General features: G+C 45.3%; 4 protein-coding genes across 10 annotated transcripts; 2 read left to right on the top strand and 2 right to left on the bottom strand.

Moving 5' to 3' along the window:
* The first annotated feature begins 4,099 nt into the window (after positions 1–4,099).
* On the top strand, positions 4,100–10,308 carry lipea (lipase, hormone-sensitive a). 5 transcript variants are annotated; one of them, XM_040188516.2, is made up of 11 exons: positions 4,100–4,280; positions 5,589–5,836; positions 6,061–6,345; positions 6,576–6,666; positions 6,741–6,886; positions 6,972–7,157; positions 7,381–7,533; positions 7,642–7,786; positions 8,292–8,519; positions 8,945–9,321; positions 9,487–10,308. In XM_040188516.2, exons 2-11 carry the CDS (start codon positions 5,597–5,599, stop codon positions 9,739–9,741), a joined length of 2,106 nt encoding a protein of 701 aa, XP_040044450.2. In that variant the 5' UTR covers positions 4,100–4,280; positions 5,589–5,596; the 3' UTR covers positions 9,742–10,308. The 5 variants fall into 5 exon arrangements, with proteins under 5 accessions (XP_040044450.2, XP_077936925.1, XP_077936926.1 ...); XM_078080799.1 differs by having other exon boundaries at positions 4,113–4,490; XM_078080800.1 differs by having other exon boundaries at positions 4,174–4,276.
* Positions 10,309–11,478: 1,170 nt separating this feature from the next.
* Positions 11,479–13,702, bottom strand: apoea (apolipoprotein Ea). The gene is made up of 5 exons (XM_040188519.2): positions 13,522–13,702; positions 13,284–13,334; positions 12,964–13,114; positions 12,053–12,340; positions 11,479–11,877 (listed from the first exon to the last, which is right to left on the bottom strand). The coding sequence occupies exons 2-5, from the start codon at positions 13,324–13,326 to the stop codon at positions 11,589–11,591; spliced, it is 771 nt and encodes a 256-aa protein (XP_040044453.1). The 5' UTR covers positions 13,327–13,334; positions 13,522–13,702; the 3' UTR covers positions 11,479–11,588.
* A 2,570-nt stretch (positions 13,703–16,272) lies between these two features.
* On the bottom strand, positions 16,273–17,523 carry LOC120826340 (uncharacterized). 2 transcript variants are annotated; one of them, XM_040188522.2, is made up of 3 exons: positions 17,353–17,523; positions 17,104–17,245; positions 16,273–16,948 (listed from the first exon to the last, which is right to left on the bottom strand). In XM_040188522.2, exons 1-3 carry the CDS (start codon positions 17,390–17,392, stop codon positions 16,453–16,455), a joined length of 678 nt encoding a protein of 225 aa, XP_040044456.1. In that variant the 5' UTR covers positions 17,393–17,523; the 3' UTR covers positions 16,273–16,452. The 2 variants fall into 2 exon arrangements, with proteins under 2 accessions (XP_040044456.1, XP_040044457.1); XM_040188523.2 differs by having other exon boundaries at positions 17,104–17,242.
* Positions 17,524–19,424: 1,901 nt separating this feature from the next.
* On the top strand, positions 19,425–20,699 carry LOC120826339 (uncharacterized). Of its 2 annotated transcripts, none has more exons than XM_040188520.2 (4): positions 19,425–19,580; positions 19,664–19,711; positions 19,792–19,942; positions 20,037–20,699. In XM_040188520.2, the coding sequence occupies exons 2-4, from the start codon at positions 19,678–19,680 to the stop codon at positions 20,614–20,616; spliced, it is 765 nt and encodes a 254-aa protein (XP_040044454.1). In that variant the 5' UTR covers positions 19,425–19,580; positions 19,664–19,677; the 3' UTR covers positions 20,617–20,699. The 2 variants fall into 2 exon arrangements, with proteins under 2 accessions (XP_040044454.1, XP_040044455.1); XM_040188521.2 differs by having other exon boundaries at positions 19,480–19,575.

Below are 20,699 nucleotides of genomic sequence, written 5' to 3'. Positions count from 1 at the left end.
ACAGCTATTCACCACAGGTGAAGCTCAGCCCATTGTGATGCTGGTCTCCTCCCACTCTGCACCCTGACCAGCTAGTTTGGCTGCTTTACTCAGTGGAGGATGTAATACTCCTTATTTGTAGATTGTTAGTATAATATAATAATAATAATGTATTAATAAAGTTTTTTACTGATGATGTTGAAGTTCCAGATTTATTGGAAAGTATCTCTAATATTAGAAGCCATTTTTTGTTTGAATACATTTTCATTTTTGGGGAATTGGGAATTGTTTTGTTCTTTACTAACCAAACAATGAAGCATTTAATGGAGAAAAATACTTGGCTGATTAGTCAATAATGAAAATAAGTGTTTGTTGAGGTCTCAGCATCTAAAAACACGAACCTGACTTGGAAATGACCTTTTTTGTTATGGCACACCTGCGTCACAGCGGGCCTTTTGGAGAGTGAGATAGTCAAGTGCTGCTATTGGTTGCATTTTAAGAAATGAAGGATCAAGCATTGATAAAACTTAACAGGTAGTAATAATAATAATACATTTAATTAGTACAGCGCTTTTCCAAATGCTCAAGGTCACTTTACATAATACATTTTAAAATATCCTGAAAGCCAAGCTGTGAATAAATAAAACTAAAGGTTTTACGGTACTAATAGTTCAGTGTGACTGAATGCCTCACACAGCTTTGTAACCTGTAGGGTCCGCTGCACAAGCAAGTCCACCCATGTTATCTAAACGAGCACACCAAGGCATTGAAGCTACGTGACGACAAAATGATAAATCAGATGTTTTTTCACGCATAAAATAATGCATTCTATTGTGACTTGTGAAATATTTTCCTGTGTGATGTACTAGTTTGACCTCTTCACTATTAACGTATTAACCAGGATTTCCTGAAGGAGGAAATATCATCCTGTGACTCAATGGCAACTTCCTGGCAAGAGAACTAATTGGAATGCACCCTACAGACCTTCCTGCATCCGAGCCCACATGCGACGTTCACCTTGCGCGTGTGTCTCTCACAGTTTGACACAATGTGTAATAGCCAATGGTTTGAGGACAAGCCGCGTGACTCGCCGGTCTCCCTCAGTGTAAAGGAGATCCTGCAGCAGCAACTCTTGGCCACACTGCACAACACTGACTGTGTTGGGCCTTCATGGCCACCATCGTGTGTGTTTAGGTGACACAGACTTGTAAATGAACATTAGTTTGGACATTTCTTTTGTCATGAGTTGTTTATCAAGGTTTGTCCTCTGGCTCGGTACAGTCTCTTTAGTTCAAAACAGGCGCATCGGCTCTTAAACTCGCAGGGGGGAAACTCCAGATGCTCTGTTCATTCTCACTCTGGATTAGCCAAAGCAGACATTTGGGCAGGTTGAGGAAAATTTCAATTAAGGCCTTTCCAGAAATCAAATATTAACTGTCCATAAAAGGGAGTGTTATAATGACAAGAATAACGAGAAACGAGACAATAAGAACTAAACGGAAAGGGAACGTCGTTGGTAGAGTATTTGGTCGGGAACCAGAGTATTCATTGATGGATTATTGATCTGGGATCACAGTGGGTCATGGATGAAAACTCCAAATATCATGACAATTTTACCAGAATCTGTGCAGACATTTCCAATTGAACAATAAATCTCAGTAAATAATAACAAGAAATATAGGTCTCGTGGTGATGTTAAATGTCAGGGAATCAAGATATTCAGAAACTTTCGGTCTAATCCATCAAGGTTGAGGTTGAGATGTAGATCATCAAATAAAAATGCATTTGTCGATACAACGATACAAGGAGTCAATAAGGAGTTACAACAGTTGTAGCATAAAAAGATGAGTCTCAATTCTAGTGTTAAAGCGCCACAGCTCGGCTTGGACATCCTTGCCTGCCTCGTATTGTGCCGACGGTAAATTTACAGCCAAGAAAATTGAGTCCCAGAGAGGAGGAATCATCAGCACGTCACAAAGAAAAAATGCATCCTCATTCTCACAGTTGTTATCATTTATACGCGTATTAATTAAATACATTTCTAGTGTAATAATCAATCAATCATCACGTAGTCAATAATTGGACTGGCTTGTGTCTATCCATGATTGCTCAGCGTGACTCAACTTATTTTTGTCACAGAAAATGACTTGCAAACGTTTCACATGAGCTTTTTATTGTCCAACCACATTTTAAAGACCGGACCTCGAGATCAGGAGAAATTCTGGTCTATCTACAACAAGCACAAATGACGGGGATTTCTCGTCATTTCTATTTTTTCCACACATATCACCCTGCTGTCTGAACTTGAAACACAACTGTATTTTTCCCACTACTGCATGAAGCTGTTAATAAAAAGTCCCTGCATGTGCGTCTCCTCGCACTCTGTTTATGGTGTCAGATTGCAGCGGAGAGGGTGTTAAATGTGGGAGGTGAAACCTGCATTTACATCAGTCGACGGAGGCACGCATTCGCGTTTACAGGTCCGGGGAGTGACAGAAATGTTGAACCAACAGAAGATCCCGAGGTGACCTTCCACATGTGCCCAATAACTGGACGCAGTGCGCACAGTTTATTGTAACGGGACAACCGGTGATACTTGACATGAGTCCCCTGCAACAGGGTGATACCGTTTGGTAAATGGATACAACGTGATCTATTACAGTTCTAGAGTAGCAATTCCGTATTTTTTTGTTGAAAAAATGATTGAATTAACAACAAACTTTGGGATTGTTCAAATGTTTCCTTTAAAGAATTAGTCACAGTCAAAATTACGACACAGCTCAATTCAAAGAAGATATCCACATACTTGTTTGGTCTTGTGGTTGAAGGAACATTGCAGAAAAAATGAAAAAACACATATTTTTCCTCTTACCTGTTTTCAAACTAGAAGGTTTTGGAAAAAATTACCATAGAGATTTCTTTAATCTCTCAAATACAATGTGACCACGTGGCACTTGGTTTGTGGCGCTCAATGCTCCAAAGAGCATTCAACATTATTGTACCTTTCCATAAATCATGACCAGGTTACTCAAGAAAACTTGTTGCGAGTAGTTGAAAAGAAATAGTTCCTGCATGAAAGTGCTCACAACATGGTCTAACACGAAGCATATTTAAGGTACTTGAGAACTGTCCCAGTGCGGATCTCTACAGAGTAAACCTGGCTCATGCCCAGATGCAGATGATCGGACGGCCACGAGAGTCCCCCACAATCACAAACTGTAGAGTGCTGCTGCTGCACATCTTCTACTCGTAGCTGTGTGTTGTATTCTGTGTTTGTACATCAGGGAGGGGGAGCAAGTGTACCTTAACCGTACGTACAAAACCTTGCTGTAAATAATTAAATATAGGATGGTTGAATTACATTTAGCTGCTATAGTTTTAGGGTTCTGCTGAGCACGCAGTTATTCGTTAATACACTGTTAAATAGATCAGCACCATCGCACTTTGTCAGTGGAAAAGCTACATTAAACCAGTGGCTTAGCAAGACATTAAAATGACATATTGTGCAAAGAAAGTTTTGACCAATTGCATCATAACTTGGTGTTGTACTTTTTTGTGACTTAGAAAATAAGAAAATGCCATTACACTAGCTTATAACATCCCTATTGTTACTAATTTTCGATTTTCTCAGCTGAATGGGGTATTCATTTGTTTGATTTACAGCCTTTATACTATTATGAATATATTAAATTAGGTAAACATGACATAAATATTTTTTACATGTCACTGATTAAATTTGGTTCGGTGAATACAACCCTATTTCATAAACTATACTTGTTCTTTGACTGCAATAACGTAACTTAAACCATGATGAAGCTATCAAATAAATAAAATAAACGTTATTGAAACAAAAAGTACAGTATTTCCCTCCACTTTAGGGGAGAAACATTATAATGCAAATTAAAAGAAACAGCTCGAGTAAAGTACAAGTACCTCAAATCTGTATCAGAATCAGAAACCTATGTTACACATACAATAAACATAAAAACAAATAAACATAAATAAAAAAACGCATGTGCACAAGTGTACTGTAATGTTCAAATATGAAATGATATAATATATCAAACTGTCCAGTGTTCGATATTAACACCTGGACGCCACCTGAGCACCGCCAACAGGCGTTCGCGTTAGTCACGTGACGCGTGTGCTCGCTTAGCTCACCTGTAGGCCTTTTCAGTCCGCTCGCCCGTGCACGCGCGTCGCGGGTGCCTTGCGTTCCGGTCACGTGACGTTACCCCTCGCGCGCGCGCGCACACCGGAACATCAAGGGGGAGGCGGCGGCTCGGATGACTCCACGGTCGGTGAGAGAAGTCTGTTTAACTTAAGAACCGTGTCGTGTTTCGGCGGGACGGAGGCTGTTTGAGGCGAAGGCGAAACGACGTCGTTGAATGTTAAAACGGGTGTTTGTTAGTGGAGCGAGCGGGTGGTCGACAGTTTGCCCCCCCAACTTGGAGTCGCGTGAGAAGCCGTCACCGTCCGGCCGGCGGTCGGTTCCCGGACCGGTGACCACGGTAATGTGAATAACGTGTGCGTGAAGGAATGGAGGAGATGTGACTGCGGAGGAAGATATTAGAGGTGCAGCAAACCCCGAAGATGCGTTTTAACGTCACGGGGAGCCGATCGGTGTTGACTGTTGACCGTTTACGTCACCGATCAGCTGTTCGTGGCTGAAAGAGGCCGCTCCGGGACACCGGGGGCTTCCACGCCGTTCACTGGAACCGCCTCGTCCAGCCGGGCAACAAAGGGGCTCAACGACCGAGTCCCGGGAAACAGAAACCGAAAACTCATCAACCGAATAAGTGAAAATGAAGTTGACTCTAAATGCGTGATTATTTGTTTTTATTCCAGGCGTTCAAAAATATGTTTAGTTTGTAATCTACTGTAATCTAATTATGTAGAATGTATAATATAGAGTATGCTATTCTTTAACGGGGTAACATCCACCATGAATGCATTTGAATGCACGAGACACGTGCGCATTCATATCTCATTCGTTCCCCTTTCGCAATTCGTGGTTTTCTGAGGTCATATGACGTTATTGTTAGATAGAAAGAAGTATTTGTCTTGTACGCCTGGTTATGATATTCTTTAGAGCCAATAGTTGGAATCTGGTTGTTTTTGAGGAAAAAGTTGATTTTAAAAGGTAAGATCGATGGATGTGGTGCGTCATACTTAATCATACCTGCCATGAGGAAAGCTCTTGTATTCTCGTGTATTGGTCATGCACCCATCAGTTGACTAGAAAAGAGAGGAGACCGTTTTCAATATTTGCAATCAATCTGACAACAGATCTGCACGATTTAGCAAGACACCTGCTGATTTTGTCTCGTCCGCGTCATTATTAAAATAAAGCTCCACGTGGACTTTTGTTGTGTATAAAATCCTCTCCGGCTAATCCTGACTTTCTTAGTTTGAACTCTCCAGACTCTAGTGCAACTTCAACCCCTGACCCAGCAGATAACACGACTACAACACGGCAGATGAGGTCATTGCGAATACCCTTTGATGTGATGGTCCCTTCACCTTCCAGGCATCACATGAGTCGAGAGCTGCAGACGTCGATAGAGAGGAGGTCAAATAAGGGTGCTCTTGTCTCTTCCCCTCCCAAGCCTCAGATATGGATTACAAGGCCGTGTTTGCAGCCTTGGAGATAGTATGTGAGGACAACGTTTCCATCTTGTGCGGGCCCTCCGACTTGCCGTACGGCGCCGTTGCCACGCGTCTGGTCACGTGCATGAGAGACATTCAGGAGCACGGCCGAGCCCTGGAGCCCGTGATCGCCAGCTTCAGCGCCATCTTCCACCATTACGACTTCGATGCACAGACGCCCGGGAATGGCTACCGCACCCTGGCCAAGGTATGGCTGAAACCGATGACTGCGTGCATTGCTCCGCCCACCGCTGACTTGTTTACAGCAGAAAGGTGTCACATGTAACATGTCTTTTCGTTGTGTGGTCGACAGTTTTCTCAAAGTTCGCAAACTTTTTTTAATTGTTCATAGTACCGAAAATATTAAACATCCACCCGTTTCCTCTACCTTCTCCGCAATAGTCCCGTTGCTTTTTTTTCTCCCTCCTTCAGGTCCTGCTGTCTTGCCTTTTGCACATCATCCACAAGGGACGTTACATCGCCTCCAACTACAACAGTGCCTTCTTCCGGGCGGAGCACAACGCGTCTGAGATGGAGGCGTACTGCAGCGCGCTGTGCCAGCTGCGCGCGTTGCTGCACCTGGCCGAGCAGCTGGTCCACGACAACGGCTACGGCCAGCTGTACTCCCTGCAGGACGGGGACCTGAGCCGCCAGTTCGTCCGGGAGTACAGCTCCATGCACAAGGCCTGCTTCTACGGCCGCTGCCTGGGCTTTCAGGTCGGCCATTTTTGTCCAATTATTAGCACCCTAACGTTGGCTTTCTCACAAGAGAATTATTTGAATAGCTTTGTAAGTCTGTCGATCACTCTGACCGCTCCTCGAGTACTTCTCGTCGGGGGTGGCCGAATAAATCAGATCCCAAACAGCCGTTTTGAAGGGATGGAAAAGCTGTTTCGCTTTTAGGTAGAGAGATCCACGTTGTATCCGCCCTTCGTTTCTTGTCGCAGTTCTCGCCGGCTCTACGTCCATTCCTCCAGACTGTTGTCATAAGCATGGTAACATATGGGGAGACGTACAGCAAACAGCAGTCGGGTTTGAGTAAGTCTTGGTTTTGTGCACAATGTCATGGTACCGAAGGAGCTTTTTCACAAGGCTTTTCCCTCGTCCTTCAGGCTTGGCGGCCCTCTCCCTCCTCACGTCGGGAAAGTACGTCATCGATCCGGAGCTGCGGGGCGCCGAGTTTGAACGCATCACCCAGAACCTGGACATGCAGTTCTGGAAGTCCTTCTGGAACCTCACAGAGTCCGGCGTTTTAGCAGTAGGCAGGGTCAATTATCCTTCTGCCAACTGGACTCCGCCGCGGCCCTTTTTACTGTTTTAACGGCGTGTCTTTCTCCCTGCAGGGCTTCAGCAGGATAGCCTCCTACCCGGTGCAGGTGAACTTCACCCTGAGCGTGCCTCCTGTCCCTCTCCAACTCCCGCTGGCCTCGGACCCCAGCCTAACAGCCACCGTGTCCCCTCCGATAGCCCACTGGGGCCCCGGCCCAGTGCACATGCGTCTGATCTCCTGTGAGCTGCGAGAAGGACAGGTGAGGCTCCACATGTGCAGCAAAGGGATGTGGTGAGGAATACAACTCTGGACCAGCCTTTAGATTTACCGAGACAAATATTCCTATGAAGAATTGCTTGGGACACATTCCTGTCTCTTGTTATGTGAGGAAATCTGCAAATAACCTGGCATGATCTTGACAAAGGGATTTTCCTCTCAAATCTTTTTTCGGTAGTTACCCTGTGACTTGTCCCCTTTTTTAGGAGAGCGAAGAGCTGCTTGCTTATTCACGGGGCGACCCCCCGACCATCTCCGCGTCCCACCTCCCCTGGGTCCAGAAGCAACCTCGCTCCCCCTGGCTGCTCATCCACTTCCACGGAGGCGGCTTCGTGGCCCAGACGTCCAGATCCCACGAGGTTCGGCACCGCAAACGCTGGATTTTTGCAGGATTAATACTACTGCTCGTATTCCTAATCCTTTTATAAACACAAGCACGATTGTCATTCACCCTCCTCACGACTCAGAATTATCTGCGGAGTTGGTCTAAGGCGCTGGGCGTGCCCATCCTCTCCGTGGACTACTCGCTGTCCCCTGAAGCACCATTTCCCAGAGCTCTGGAGGAATGCTTCTACGCCTACTGCTGGGCTCTGAACAACTGCCACCTGCTGGGTGTGTGCACGCCGCCGCACTCTCAGACCACACGGGCCGTAGCCAACCAGCAGGGAGAAGTCTTTTGTTATGATGAACTGATCATATTAGGGGATTTACTGACACGTGCACATACTTCTGGCCAGATATGGGCGTGCCGTTCTAGGGACGGCTGTATTTCCACAGAAAGAAATAGACAATGTGTGCACCTTTCCAGATGTGCCCTTTGCAGATGTATATTGCAAATGGACATTTCATACGTGGTTTACCGTTTGTCCCCCAGTAGGAGGGACATTTTGTGTCCTAATTATGGCATGTGACTTATTATCTCTACAGTAGAATGTGCCTCATTGTTTCTGGTTATTGTGTCTGTCTTACATCCAAACGCTTTCAATATGCTCTGATGATAAAAGGAACGAAAACCATTCCAGCATGTAATGTTAGTATTGAACATGTTCTGTTCTGTTACCGACCGTGTTAACATTCCCGTTGATCGTGCGCTAACCGTCCCGTCCGTGTGTCTCAGGCTCCACGGCGGAGCGCGTTTGCCTGGCGGGCGACAGCGCCGGGGGAAACCTCTGCATCACCGTGTCCATGAAGGCCATCTGCAGCGGAGTCCGAGTCCCCGACGGCATCATGGCCGCCTACCCCGCCACCTTGCTCACCACAGATGCCTCGCCCTCCCGCCTGCTCACTCTCATCGATCCGCTGTTACCTCTCGGTGTCCTCACTAAGTGCATCAATGCCTATGCAGGTATGTGTGTGTGTGTGCGCGTGTGCGTGTGCCCACAGCATTTTTTCCCGCCTCGTCTAACATAAGATAATTTTCCGGTTAGCTTGTCGGAAAAGTTTTACATAAAATGCTGTGTGACTCAACTATGAAAGCAAATCAATGTCAAAATCCAAGGGCACAGTGATCATGTGACCTGCACAGGGAGACTCACATAACCGTCTTTGGGAAGCGTAACATTGTAGCAGATCTTGTCATATTGTGTCGAGGATATCTTGTTGTCATTGTGTATTATTGAGCGAAAGCTTTATTTCCCATTGTAGAAAAAGAAATCTGGATAGTGTTATTCAAAAAAAAAAAGGAGTATATTCCTAAATGTGTTGGATTTCGTAATGTATGAGGTCAGACGGACGTCAGCCTCGCTAAGCGCTCGCGCGTTCCTTTCTCAGGTGCTCACTCCCAGACGGTGCAGACGGCGGCGAGCAGCGGCAGCCTGAGCGCTCTGGGCCGAGACACCGCCGCACTGCTCAGCGATCTCACCCAGGGAGCCTCCAACTGGATCCAGTCCTTTCTGGACCCCATGCGGACGACGGGGGGGACGCGCTCCCTTTCCTCGGCGCAGAGGGGGCCCACAGGCGGCGCGGCTCGCAACCCCGCCGCACAGTGCGGCGCTCAGGTGGATTACCCAGAGGGCTTTGAGCCCATGCGCTCCGAGTGCCTGGCCTTTGTCCGCCCGACGTCCTGCCCCATCATCAGGAACCCGTTTGTGTCGCCCCTGCTGGCTCCAGCCAGCCTGCTGCGAGGCCTGCCGCCTGTTCACATAGTGGTAAGTGTTCACATCACCCAGAAGGACAATTTAAGATAAGTCCGGTTAAGTGTATCGGTGTTCTGGTGTGTAGTTTCATGCAAAAACACACGGCTTCATTTGTTGAATCCGTAGAACTGCAATAGGCGCCTCGTTCCCTGACTCCTCGCCGCGTTTCCTCCGCAGGCCTCCGCTCTGGACGCCCTGCTGGACGACTCGGTGATGTTTGCCAAGAAGCTGCGCGACATGGGCCAGCCCGTGAGCCTGACGGTGGTGGAGGACCTGCCGCACGGCTTCCTCAGCCTCTACCAGCTCGCCAAGGAGACGGAGGTCGCCGCCGATATCTGCGTGGAGCAAATGAGGACCATTTTTCAGCAGGGAAACCTTCGCAAGCGGCCAAAGCCGGGGGAGACGCCTCCGAGCGGCAGTCAGTCAGGCTGAGCTTTATCGACGTGATGAGGGAGGGGTACGGTGGATTTGAGAAAGGGCAAACAAGTCAGCGAGAATTAGGGGGACGAAAAGGAGGATGTAGAGGACGCTTAGGGACACTGCACTTGAAACCTCCACTGCACGTCATCTTTTCCGGCATCCGCTACAATCGAGAGAGACGCCTAGAAATGTCTTTACCAGCTCTGTGGGGATCCAAGATTGTGACAAAAGAGTCGTTGAGGATTTTGTCCCCGTCACCAGCCCTGTAGTCGTTTCTCAACTGATGTACTGTACTCATGTGCCGTATGTCAGTACTCGAGCTGCTGTGCCTTGAATTTAAAGTGCCGCTAAAGTGTTTTGCGGAAAAGCTTTGCCTACATTACCGCACAAACTAAAAAGGTTTACTTGCACAGAAAAACACATTTCCGGTGCACTCTTATTAATATTTTTATTAGGTTTGCCGGCCGTATGAGGACGTGGGTTATGAAGGTAACTTATAAGCAATATTCTTAACAATTGTTAAAACTTTAACACTTTGTTGTTTATATTTTAAGTCTGAATTAAATCAACTTCTGAGGATTGGTGTTTTTCCTTTTTTATTTCACGAGCCACTCGTTCTGCGACTGCACACTGTCTGAAGTGTCACTCTGTGTGCGTGCGTGTGTGCGTGCGTGTGTGTGTGCGTGTGCGTGTGTGTGTGTGCGCGTGCGCGTGTGCGTGTGTGTGTGTGGAGCAGGAGGTTCCCTGAAGGTCGATACAATCCTGGTTCAAGTTATTAATATTACTCTTTTACACGGTTGAGTAGATCGTGCTACTTACTCAACACTCATTGAACACCTTTCTGCTGCAGTGGCTTCACGTGTTTGGCCAAAGCTGCTGCTCACATTTCATAAACCATGCTACTGTGTTTTAGAGATTTAAAGAGTTTATTTTCAGCTGTTGACAATTTTATTATATCAATAAAATCGACACTATTAAAAGTATGTTTCAAGAGACTTGTCCTTAACCTTCGCGATTGAAAAAAATATGAACTGCTTGGAATGATCCAAAAGTACTAATAATAATGTCCCTGAGCAGTTTTTTTGTGCCGTTGGGCTACTTTTAGTGTTAACTATCACTGCATGTCTTTACTTGAGTAGTGTATTCTGGCACTGTTTCAACCTCAATGTGACAGTCTCAGGAAATAGTAGAATTTGACCGTAGACTGTGTATAAGAACACAGACGGATCAACAAGAAACCAGCCGACACAACAAATACATAATGCATATTAACGTACGTCCATAGGCGGGACGGTAACAGCATTGGCTGCTACTGTGGGTAAAAGCTATCGTTTTTATATAATACATAATGGACTTTTATCTAGCTGAGAATACAGTTGTCCTCCCTCTTAGCGTGAGTTGTTTTCCAAACCCTGTGGGGTCTGTCAGTGTATTGCACCGTTAGCACCGTTAGCACTGTTAGCTACAAGCATTGTTGTCACCATGTTGAGAGCCGCGTGGACGCAACAAAAAGGCTCTCAGATCTCACACAGCAAAGGATTTGGAGCAGATTCCAAACAGATCTAAATGTACGCTCACTGTGTGAGCATGTGCACGGGTATTTTTTGGAGTGAAATTGCCCTAATTATCATAAATAATGCTAGTTATAATGCTAGTAATAAACAGAACAATTGCAGTGCCGAATGTAAGACAACTGAAAATTCTCCAAATATGTTTTTGTTTTGATATAATGTGCAAACGATTGTGAGCTATTTTTGTATGTTTTTATTGAAGGGTCTTCGGACACATACAGAGTATGTTAAGTGATGAAACAGGTGACGATTAAACAGACGTATTACAGTGCAACATGCTATTGCTGATTATTGAGTCTGGGCTGAAAACCAGCTCTTCAGTTCCTCCATCTTGTCCTCCAGGGTGGATCGCATGTCTTCGGCAGTCTTCTCGAACCGGTCCTTGACGTCCTGGGCCGCGGTCTGAATCTTGTCCTTCACGTTCTCCGCCTGCGACTTCAGTAGATTGTTCAGGGCGGTGATCTTGGCCTGAGCGTTGTCACGCACCTGAACAAAGTACGGGTCCAAGCGCGACCTCACGTCCTCCATGTTGCTCGAGCCCCTGGATTGGACCTCCTCAAGGAAATCTGAAACCCGTCTGCGACAGAAACAGAAGAAAGAGACTCAAACACAAAAGCTTTATTCCATAGAATGTAATTTAGAACTAAAACATAGATTAGGATGAAGTATTAGAAAAGTTTTGACTGGTAAAAGTCGGAGATGCTCTGTGGACGGAGTTCCCCATCAGCCTCCAGCAGGCTCCTCCCACTCACCTCTTGATGTCCTGCGTGTCCTTGCTGAGGCGCTTCTTCATCTTGCGGGTGTAGGCCGACACCCTGACCCGCACGTCCTCGGCGTTCTGCTCCATCATGGTCTGCAGCTCCTGGCTGTACTTGGCCATCTGCTCGCGGGCCTCGCTCATGTGATCGCCCAGCTTGTTGGTCAGCTTCTGCAGGTCCCTGCCCAGGTTCTCTGCAGAGTCCTGAGTGAAGGGCGCCAGCTTGGTCTGCAGGTCGTCCTTGTACATGGCCAGCTCGGACATGCTGTCCTGGATCAGGGTGCTGGTGGCGGAGGGAACCAAAGGGGTTTAAGAACAAACAAAGGCGAAATAAGAAATAAAGCAGAAGCTCTGTTTGTTTTGAGCCCACTCGTGTTCAGAAATCTGAGGATTTTTACAGAAGAGGAGAGATTGAATAGTGGCTTGGACTGATAACAGATAACGGTCCATATGAGAAGTCGTAGATGCGGACTTGAGATCAGAGTGCACGATACACGTGTCACCACACACTCACGCGCTGATTGTCAACCTCCTTGGACTCAGCAATGTGTGTTGTGAAACCAAGCAAGAGTGTGCTGATGCTTTCCAACCTACTCGTCTCTCAGACCAGTGGGCAAAAAGTCAGATACACAATGCTTTGTCCTTTTCACAGTATTACCACAAACTAAAAAATACGAAATCAACAGAGAAAATGCTAGTTAAGCTCTGGTTGGGGACTGCAGCGATACTCTTGTGGAATCAATTTGAAATGTTTCTGTGAGAAAGTGGTGTGTATTAAAACACTAACAACGTCAGCAGTCCGTCAAAGACGACGTGGGTGCCGTAGCACGCAGGATAAAACGTTCACACATTGGTTAAAGGTGCAAAGAACCTGATGCATCACTCTGACAGCTTTCTGTCACTCACTCCAGTTCTCGGCTGATCTGCGAGCTCCTGATGGTCTCCACCACTTCCTCGGCCTGCGAGTTCAGGTCCGTGAAGTAATCGTTGAACCTGTCGACCGCTTCCTCCCAGGGTTTCTTCCAACCCTCCCCGGGCACGCTTCTGGCATGGCAGCCTTTTGGACAGAGACGGGCAATGTCAGAGATTCCGTTCAGACGAATATTTGAAATGGGGAAAAAAGATGGGAGACCCGATGCGTCGGTCTGCAGAGTGAAACACTTGCAGTGTCATTTGATTGAAGGATTTTGTGAAAAAGTGTCACTGAGAAGACATTTTGGACTCACCTGATAGGACAGCCAGCCCAAGGATTACAGCCAAGACCCTCATGATGACAACTGTGATATATAATATAACAGGTCAAATTATATTTTAAACATTAAATGAAATTCTGTAGTTCTTTACAGAACGCTAGAATGTTTACCCATTGAACATCACCTCCTTAAAAAACAAAGAGGTGCAATGAATCGCTATAACTTTTTATTCAAATCAAAATCTTTGAGACCGACCAGCTGTGCGACTTACCTCAGTGATCCAAATCAATGACGATTGTGAAACGGACGACGCTTGTCACTCAGTATTTATACAGTTCACGGGGCTTTAATGCAATCCGGTCGGGAGGATCGATGACCTGCGTCCGAAGTTCTCATCATGAAGTGCGGTGCTGTTATCTTTTATTGCAGTGTGTGCGTGTGTGTCTGTGTGTGATCTTAGCTCCACGTCACACACTGAAAGTACACACTCAAGCACACGTCAAAAACTAGGAGACTTCATGGGGTCCATGGGTCCATGGGGTCATCAGGGGGACAGTTTGATTCCACAGTTTCACTCTTAAATGAAATGCAGGGAAGTTTGTGCAAACATTTAATTAAATGCTGTAATTAAAATAATTTAGTCACAGCAACAGAAATGTGAACTGCGCACCATCAGAAGCACAATTATTTTGACAACAAGAGAAAGGCCAAAGTTCACGTTATTGGGTGCTTTAACAACCACCGCCAGCATTTATCCAACTTTTATACCCTCTCAATAATCTACCTTCAGCAGGGATTGGGGTAATTAATGAAATACTTTATTGTGTGTACGTGTGGAAATGTTCTCGTGTCCTAAACAGAGATTATTAACCATTAGAAGATTTGTGTGCACTATGAGTGCTCTGTTAATGTGTACAAAGTAGATGTTGTTTTTGTGTTGTTGACCAAGGATCTGAACCTGGGGTGGTAAATAAAATAAAGGAATATGTCCTCACACAAAATCCTCTTTCTTCAGAGCCTTTCAAATCATTTTGACCTATTTAGAAGAAAATCCAACCAGTGACAAGAAATCACAGGTACGGCTTTATTTTAGTAGTTCAAAAGCAATAAAAGGTTGGATTACGGATTACGGAGAACAAAATTGAACACATTAATAGTAAAAACATTACTGCAGCCTTAATAAGCCTTGATGCAGAAAAGGCATTCGACAGGGTAAACTGGAATTTTCTATTCCAGGTATTGGAGAAATGTGGACTAAGTGAAATAGATATTCAATGTGTCAAAACACTCTACCATAACCCAACTGCAGGGATAATAAACGTCACTCTGCCTGACAGCACCAGAGCCGTCCACCAGGCAGGGATGTTGTCTCTCACCAACTCTATTTGCTATCTTTATAGAACCCCTTGCACAAGCAGTTGGGCAGAATACAGACCTTGATGGGATAAAGATTGGAAAGGATGAACATATTATTGGGCTTTTTGCAGATGACTTGATCTGTTACCTGGAGGCCCCCGACAGACGCCCGCCTGTATTAATCGATCAACTTGAGATGTTCTGTTCTTATTCTGGATACAGAACCCTCTTAACTCTAAATTATAAACCTTCGGAAAATATACAACAAACACTTAATTTAAAATGGAGTTCTAAAAGTATGACATACCTCGGAGTAACTATAACAAAAAGTATTGATGATCTACACAAAGCCAACTGTACTGTAAGTGGATGAAGACATTAGGAGTGACATGGAGAGGTGGGCTGTCCTCCCGTTAGATCTCAGCCTACGGATAGATAGTTTAAAAATGAGCATATTTCCAAAACCCCTATTCTTCTTCCAATTACTTCCAATCGAGATCTCTGAGAAGCAATTCAGAGCTTGGGATCAAATGATTTTAAGGTTTATATGGAATGGCCAAAAGCCAAGAATTAAATATGAAACATTACAGATGGAAAAATGAAGGGGGGATGTCACTACCAAACCTCAGGGCAACAAACCTGTCAGCTCAAATTAGACCAATAATATACTGGTGTACCAACGATTACCAAGCAAAGTGGAAAAATCTAGAAGGAAGGGAAATACAAAGCCTTGTTGGAGACAGAAGTACGGCAAAACATCTATGAACAGATGGACGTTGTCCCCCGATTTACAAAGCTGTGGTTTAAAGTAATAAGGAAAAAACGATTAGAGGAGGAGCTCGGGCCCCCACGATGGATAGCCTACGATACACAACTTATTCCAGGTATTCTTGATCAGAGGTTTAAACAATGGATCTCATATGGAATAACAGCAATGTGCACAGTGATCAAAGATGGAAGTATGGTAAGCTTCCAGGAGCTGAAAGACAAATACACGCTAAATAACCAGGACCACTTCAGATATCTACAATTAAGGGATTTTTTAACAGCAAAATAAAGCACAATATTAAACAGGGTAACAAAGGAATTATTACAACCATATTGGGAGTCTACAACTCAAAGAAATACAAAATCATATCGACCTTATATCAACACCTGATGGAAAATGGGAACAGGAATTTGAAAATCACAAATGATGAATGGTTAAATATTTGGGGGACAAAACAATCCTCAACGTCCTTGCGAATGTGGAGCATTGTTGTCTTTATTTATATATACTTTGGTAATACTGTACTGCCGTTATCATCTGTGGGTTTTAGTGGGCAAATGATTATGATATATTATCAAAACATTGCATTTTATTTATTTTTATCCAAGTTACTTGGAGTGGCAAAAATGTATCAATTGCACAAGTGGAGCATGATGGCAAAGGGGACCATCTGACTCATTGATGTTACAGTTACACAAGAAAATCTACTTGAGGTTTGAAGATATTAGCTAAAAATAGCTCCTGGTCACACCACTCAAAGCAGAGACAGAGTATTAAGTAAGTGTACAAAAAGTTACTTTTAATTTAGATGGTAATATATTTGTTGGAAACGTGGTGAAACAGGAGGTTCCATTCTTGATTTATAGCCCTTTTTTGAACTGATGAACACAAAGAAAATACATTTTAGCAATTTATTGTTACAGGTGAAATCTTATAGTAAACAGCAACACAGACAGAGAAAATATTCGATCCTTGAAGAGCATCTTTCATCCATAAAGAAAAAAAATGAGGTATTGCACTTTTGTATTTGTCCCATAAACTCAGAAGAGATACTAGTCCATTTACTGGGACATCTTGTTAAGACTCCCACAGAGCAGCCAGCTGCCTCTTCAGGTTCTGGCCGTCAATTTCCAGCTTGGCCCTCAGCTCCTCTCCTCTCTGAGCCAGGTTCTGCTGGATCTCCTGGGTCTTCTGGTTCAGCTGGATCTCGAAGCTCTGGGTCAGGGGGACCATGCTCTTCTGAAACTCGTCCAGGCTCTGCTCCATCTTCTCCTTGATCTCCTCGGCGTAGGGGACCATCTGGGCCTGCAGCTGGCTCATGCTCTTGTCCAGCTGCGCCCTCAGCTCCTGGCTCCTCTGCAGCACGACGGCCTTCAGGGCCTCGGCGTCCATGTTCTCGGCGTGGGGTCGCAGGCTGTGTCCCATGGAGGTCAGGTCCTTCTCTAGACGGGTCTTCAGCTGCTCGGCCTCCTGGGTAAACTTAGACATGAGCTCCTGGGTCAGAGGAGCCACCTGAGTCCAGAGAGGGTTGGTGAGCTTGTTGATGGCGTCTGCGCTCTCAGTGATGAGGGTGCTGCAGAGACACAATGAGAGATCAGGCACCGGAAACTCTCTTCTCTGTGGATTTATCACCCGCTTCAAGCTGACTAACTGTAACTTATTGATACCATGAATGTTTATTCTGCATTAATTTCCCTGAAAAATATCATCTGCCTTTGAGACACCTACTGCACTTTTGCTCCCAGCTCTCTGATCTGACTAAGAGGGTGCCCGGCGGTAGCCTTGTCGACATAGTCCTCAAAAGCATCTTTCAACTGGTCCACGTGGCTCTTGGGCTGGTTTTGCCACATGATGTTGGCATTGCAACCTGCTGAGAGAACAAAGTCAAATGCATTCATTGCCACGTGGAAGACGGAATACTTCGTCTCCCACTTAAATGTTGTTGATTTTCACAAAAACTGAAAAATGGTCTCTCACCAGTGAAAACAGCGAGGGCGAGTACCACGATGACCTTCATGACTGCGACTGCTCTTTGTGGTTATTTTAGATAAATACCTGTGCGGATGCTTGTCAGTCAGTGAGCGTTCAGTGTGTGTGTGTGTCTGTGTCTCATGGCTGAGTATATATAGGCAGCAGAGTCTTGCAGAGGAAACGCAGGAGCAAAGTTCACCGCTAAGTGCCTCGCTGTCACTGCTGCTTCCACATCACAGTAACTGTGGTAACAGTGGACTACGATGTCACCACTGTCTGACGAAACCTTGTGTAGCCTACATGTCATTGCACATCGCTCAGAAACACGCACACATGAGTCATACCCAGTAATTGGTGTAATGTTTTTAAGTAACACCTTGTGTGTCTATTCTTCAAGAAAACAACTATTGATGAATGTAAAATTTTAACTAAAATATGTACCAGTCACATTAAAGGTTGTTCGGATGGTTGTTCGGATGGTAGTGCAAGATGAAAAGTAAAAAAATGTGGTGTAACAAGGTCGGAGGATCATCAAAGTCAGCCGGATTCCTCTTCTTAAGAAACCTACTCTTGCTCCATAGGTGTTGGCTGACTACAGGCCTTTCTCTTCTCAAAGATCCTTGAGAAATCCATCGCAAATTAATTATGTGACTTTTTACCAAACGATGCTTTATTCGAGGATTTCCAGTCAGGATTTCGAGCGCATCATAGTACAGAAACAGCACTGGTGAAAATTACGAATGATCTTCTACTTGCATCGGACCAAGGACTCATCTCTTTTCTTGTCTTGCTGGACCTCAGTGCCGCATTTGATACCATAGACCATTGTATCCTGTTGCAGAGACTAGAACATTTGATTGATATCAAAGGAACTGCACTCAGCTGGTTTAAATCCTACCTATCGGATCGATCCCAGTTTGTGCTTGTAAACGGTGAATCCTCAAAGACCACCAATCTTATCAGGAAACACAGCATAATCTTCCATTGTTATGCAGACGATACTCAACTGTATCTGTCGATCAAGCCAGAAGAGACGGACCAGCTTATTAGACTTCAAGAATGTCTTGGAGACATCAAAACTTGGATGACCGGCAACTTCCTGATGCTAAACTCTAAACTAAAAAAACAGAAGTTATCTTGATAGGCCCAGAGCTATATATGTATGAGCTATATATGTATATATATATATATACATATACATACACAGAGAATATAGCTAATAATCAATACAATATAATATTGTAATTGTCACATTACATCACATTTTGATTGTAACATGGGGCACAAATTAGGGTCACTCGTTATGTAACATCTCTGTGACACGGGGGTAAGAAATGTCGACAGAGAAGATAATAAGGCTCATTCCTCATTACTGTATTGTTCATGTTGATTACTCCATCGCAGAGTAAACATACACACATGAAGCTCTTAGCTTCGTTACAAAGGCTACTGTTGTCAGTGAAATGAGAGCAGGACTTTGACCCTGTTGTGTAATCTGACTAGCAGATTATTCTTAACAATGTTAAGTCTCATTTTCCCTGCTGACAAACGCAGAGGAGCATACTTCTTTGCCCCCGGGGGGGAATTACTGATACACATCCAACTGTGACTGTGACGCACAAAGTAATGGTGAAGCCAATTATAAGGTGCGGTGGACATAGCTGAAGACGCCCCAGTCAATACTGTTTTCTTCATAAGATGCCTACATTAGCCAAGGGAATACATCAAATGGCAAAAGTACATAACCAAATGGCTTTTGGGGACAAAGGAATATGGTTTTCTGATTTCCTTAGAAGTGTCTGAGCGAACGTCATGATCGATTGTTTAAGTTTTATACTTTGTTGTGCGAACACCTGGATGAACTAAGTGGAGCATTTAGCAGCAGAGAGGCAGATATTTCCCACGCGATGAGTCGATGAGACCAAAAGCAGAGCACAAAGCTGGTGAATAATCTCATCAGGTCGTCACAAAAAGAACATACATACACATACATGTGTTTAATATTCAAATCCAATGCATTAGCTTGAATATATGTATGTATGTATCACAAAACGACAAGGCGATGTCACACACTATGACGTGGAATGACAGTCGTGACAGGAATCTGTCCAGCGGGGCGAGCAGAGGAGGACTTTACCCCTCGACACGGCTACAAAAGGCCGGCACGGACGTCTGCTCACCACAAGTCATTGACTCGACTCGAGTGAATAAGGGACCAGCTGCCACTCTGTAAGGTAACAATTATGTAAATACCTCATAGATAAACATGTCAAAGTATTACTTTCAAACCAATTAAATCATTTTCTTTATCCAACAGAGCCAAATTGAATCATGAAGGTACTTGTGGTTCTCGCACTTTTCTCTGGTGAGTGAATGTCTTTTTCATGAAATAAATATGAACCACAAGTAGTCCGTCTTTCTACAAAAGCTGCCTTTCATCCACAGTCTGCCACGGCAACATCCTGTGGCAGGAGCCGCCCAAGAGCAGCCTGGATTTGGTGAAAGATGCATTCTGGGACTACGTTTCTAAAGCGACCCTCACCGCCGAGGACTCCCTGACGCAGATCAGACAGTCTCAGCTGGGACAGGACGTGAAGTAAGAGCTATAAGGAAGCTTAGTGGCGTCGTAAACGCACTGTTATCATTAAGACTGTATGGAATCCTAACAACTCCTCCTCTGTGTTGCTCAGCACCATGATCTCCCAGAGCGCCGACACAGTCAATCAGTACACAGTTGCTCTGCGGAATCAGGCGGCTCCTCTGACCCAGGAGTACATGACCCGGTTCACCCAGGAGACCGAGCAGCTGAAGGCCCGCCTGGAGAAGGATCTGACCGCCGTGAGCGCCACCCTGAGGCCCCAGGCTGAGGAGCTGGTGGCCAGCCTCCAGAGGCAGGTGGAGGAGCTGAAGAAGGACGCCACCCCCTACGTGGAGGCCATGGACCCCGAGGCCCTGAAGGCCGTCGTGCTGCAGAGGAGCCAGGAGCTGAGGGCGCAGCTGGACAAGAGCATGAGCCAGCTGCAGGCCCAGATGGTCCCCTACACAGAGGAGATCAAGGAGAAGATGGAGCAGAGCCTGGACGAGTTTCAGAAGAGCATGGTCCCCCTGACCCAGAGCTTCGAGGTCCAGCTGAACCAGAAGACCCAGGAGATCCAGCAGAACCTGGTTCAGAGAGGAGAGGAGCTGAAGGCCAAGCTGGAAGTCAGCGCTCAGGACCTGCAGGCTCAGCTGGCTGCTCTGTGGGAGTCTTTCACCAAGACCACCCAGTAAAGGGACACGCTGCCTCCACTCAGAAAATATTTATTTCTACTTGACCAAATGTATATTTGACTAAATAAAAATCAGGCAAACAA

The sequence above is a fragment of the Gasterosteus aculeatus genome, chromosome 10, assembly GCF_964276395.1.
Source record: "Gasterosteus aculeatus chromosome 10, fGasAcu3.hap1.1, whole genome shotgun sequence".
NCBI lineage: Eukaryota > Metazoa > Chordata > Actinopteri > Perciformes > Gasterosteidae > Gasterosteus > Gasterosteus aculeatus.
The sequence above is the reverse complement of the archived record's forward strand: the minus strand, read 5'-3'. Positions and strand labels throughout refer to the sequence as shown.

Bases quoted from the DNA above. Each gene is read 5' to 3' on its own strand.
- lipea (XM_040188516.2), top strand. From the start codon at position 5,597: ATGGATTACAAGGCCGTGTTTGCAGCCTTGGAGATAGTATGTGAGGAC. The intron at 5,837-6,060 runs GTATGGCTGAAA...TCCCTCCTTCAG, and splicing joins GCTACCGCACCCTGGCCAAG to GTCCTGCTGTCTTGCCTTTT. The intron at 9,322-9,486 runs GTAAGTGTTCAC...TTTCCTCCGCAG, and splicing joins TGCCGCCTGTTCACATAGTG to GCCTCCGCTCTGGACGCCCT.
- apoea (XM_040188519.2), bottom strand. From the start codon at position 13,326: ATGAGGGTCTTGGCTGTAATCCTTGGGCTGGCTGTCCTATCAG. The intron at 12,341-12,963 runs GTGAGTGACAGA...CTCCGCCACCAG, and splicing joins CAGATCAGCCGAGAACTGGA to CACCCTGATCCAGGACAGCA. The intron at 11,878-12,052 runs GTGAGTGGGAGG...TTTCTGTCGCAG, and splicing joins GACACGCAGGACATCAAGAG to ACGGGTTTCAGATTTCCTTG.
- LOC120826340 (XM_040188522.2), bottom strand. From the start codon at position 17,392: ATGAAGGTCATCGTGGTACTCGCCCTCGCTGTTTTCACTG. The intron at 17,246-17,352 runs GTGAGAGACCAT...TTGTTCTCTCAG, and splicing joins CGCCCTCGCTGTTTTCACTG to CAGGTTGCAATGCCAACATC. The intron at 16,949-17,103 runs GTAGGTGTCTCA...GTGTCTCTGCAG, and splicing joins GAGCTGGGAGCAAAAGTGCA to CACCCTCATCACTGAGAGCG.
- LOC120826339 (XM_040188520.2), top strand. From the start codon at position 19,678: ATGAAGGTACTTGTGGTTCTCGCACTTTTCTCTG. The intron at 19,712-19,791 runs GTGAGTGAATGT...TTTCATCCACAG, and splicing joins GGTTCTCGCACTTTTCTCTG to TCTGCCACGGCAACATCCTG. The intron at 19,943-20,036 runs GTAAGAGCTATA...TGTGTTGCTCAG, and splicing joins CAGCTGGGACAGGACGTGAA to CACCATGATCTCCCAGAGCG.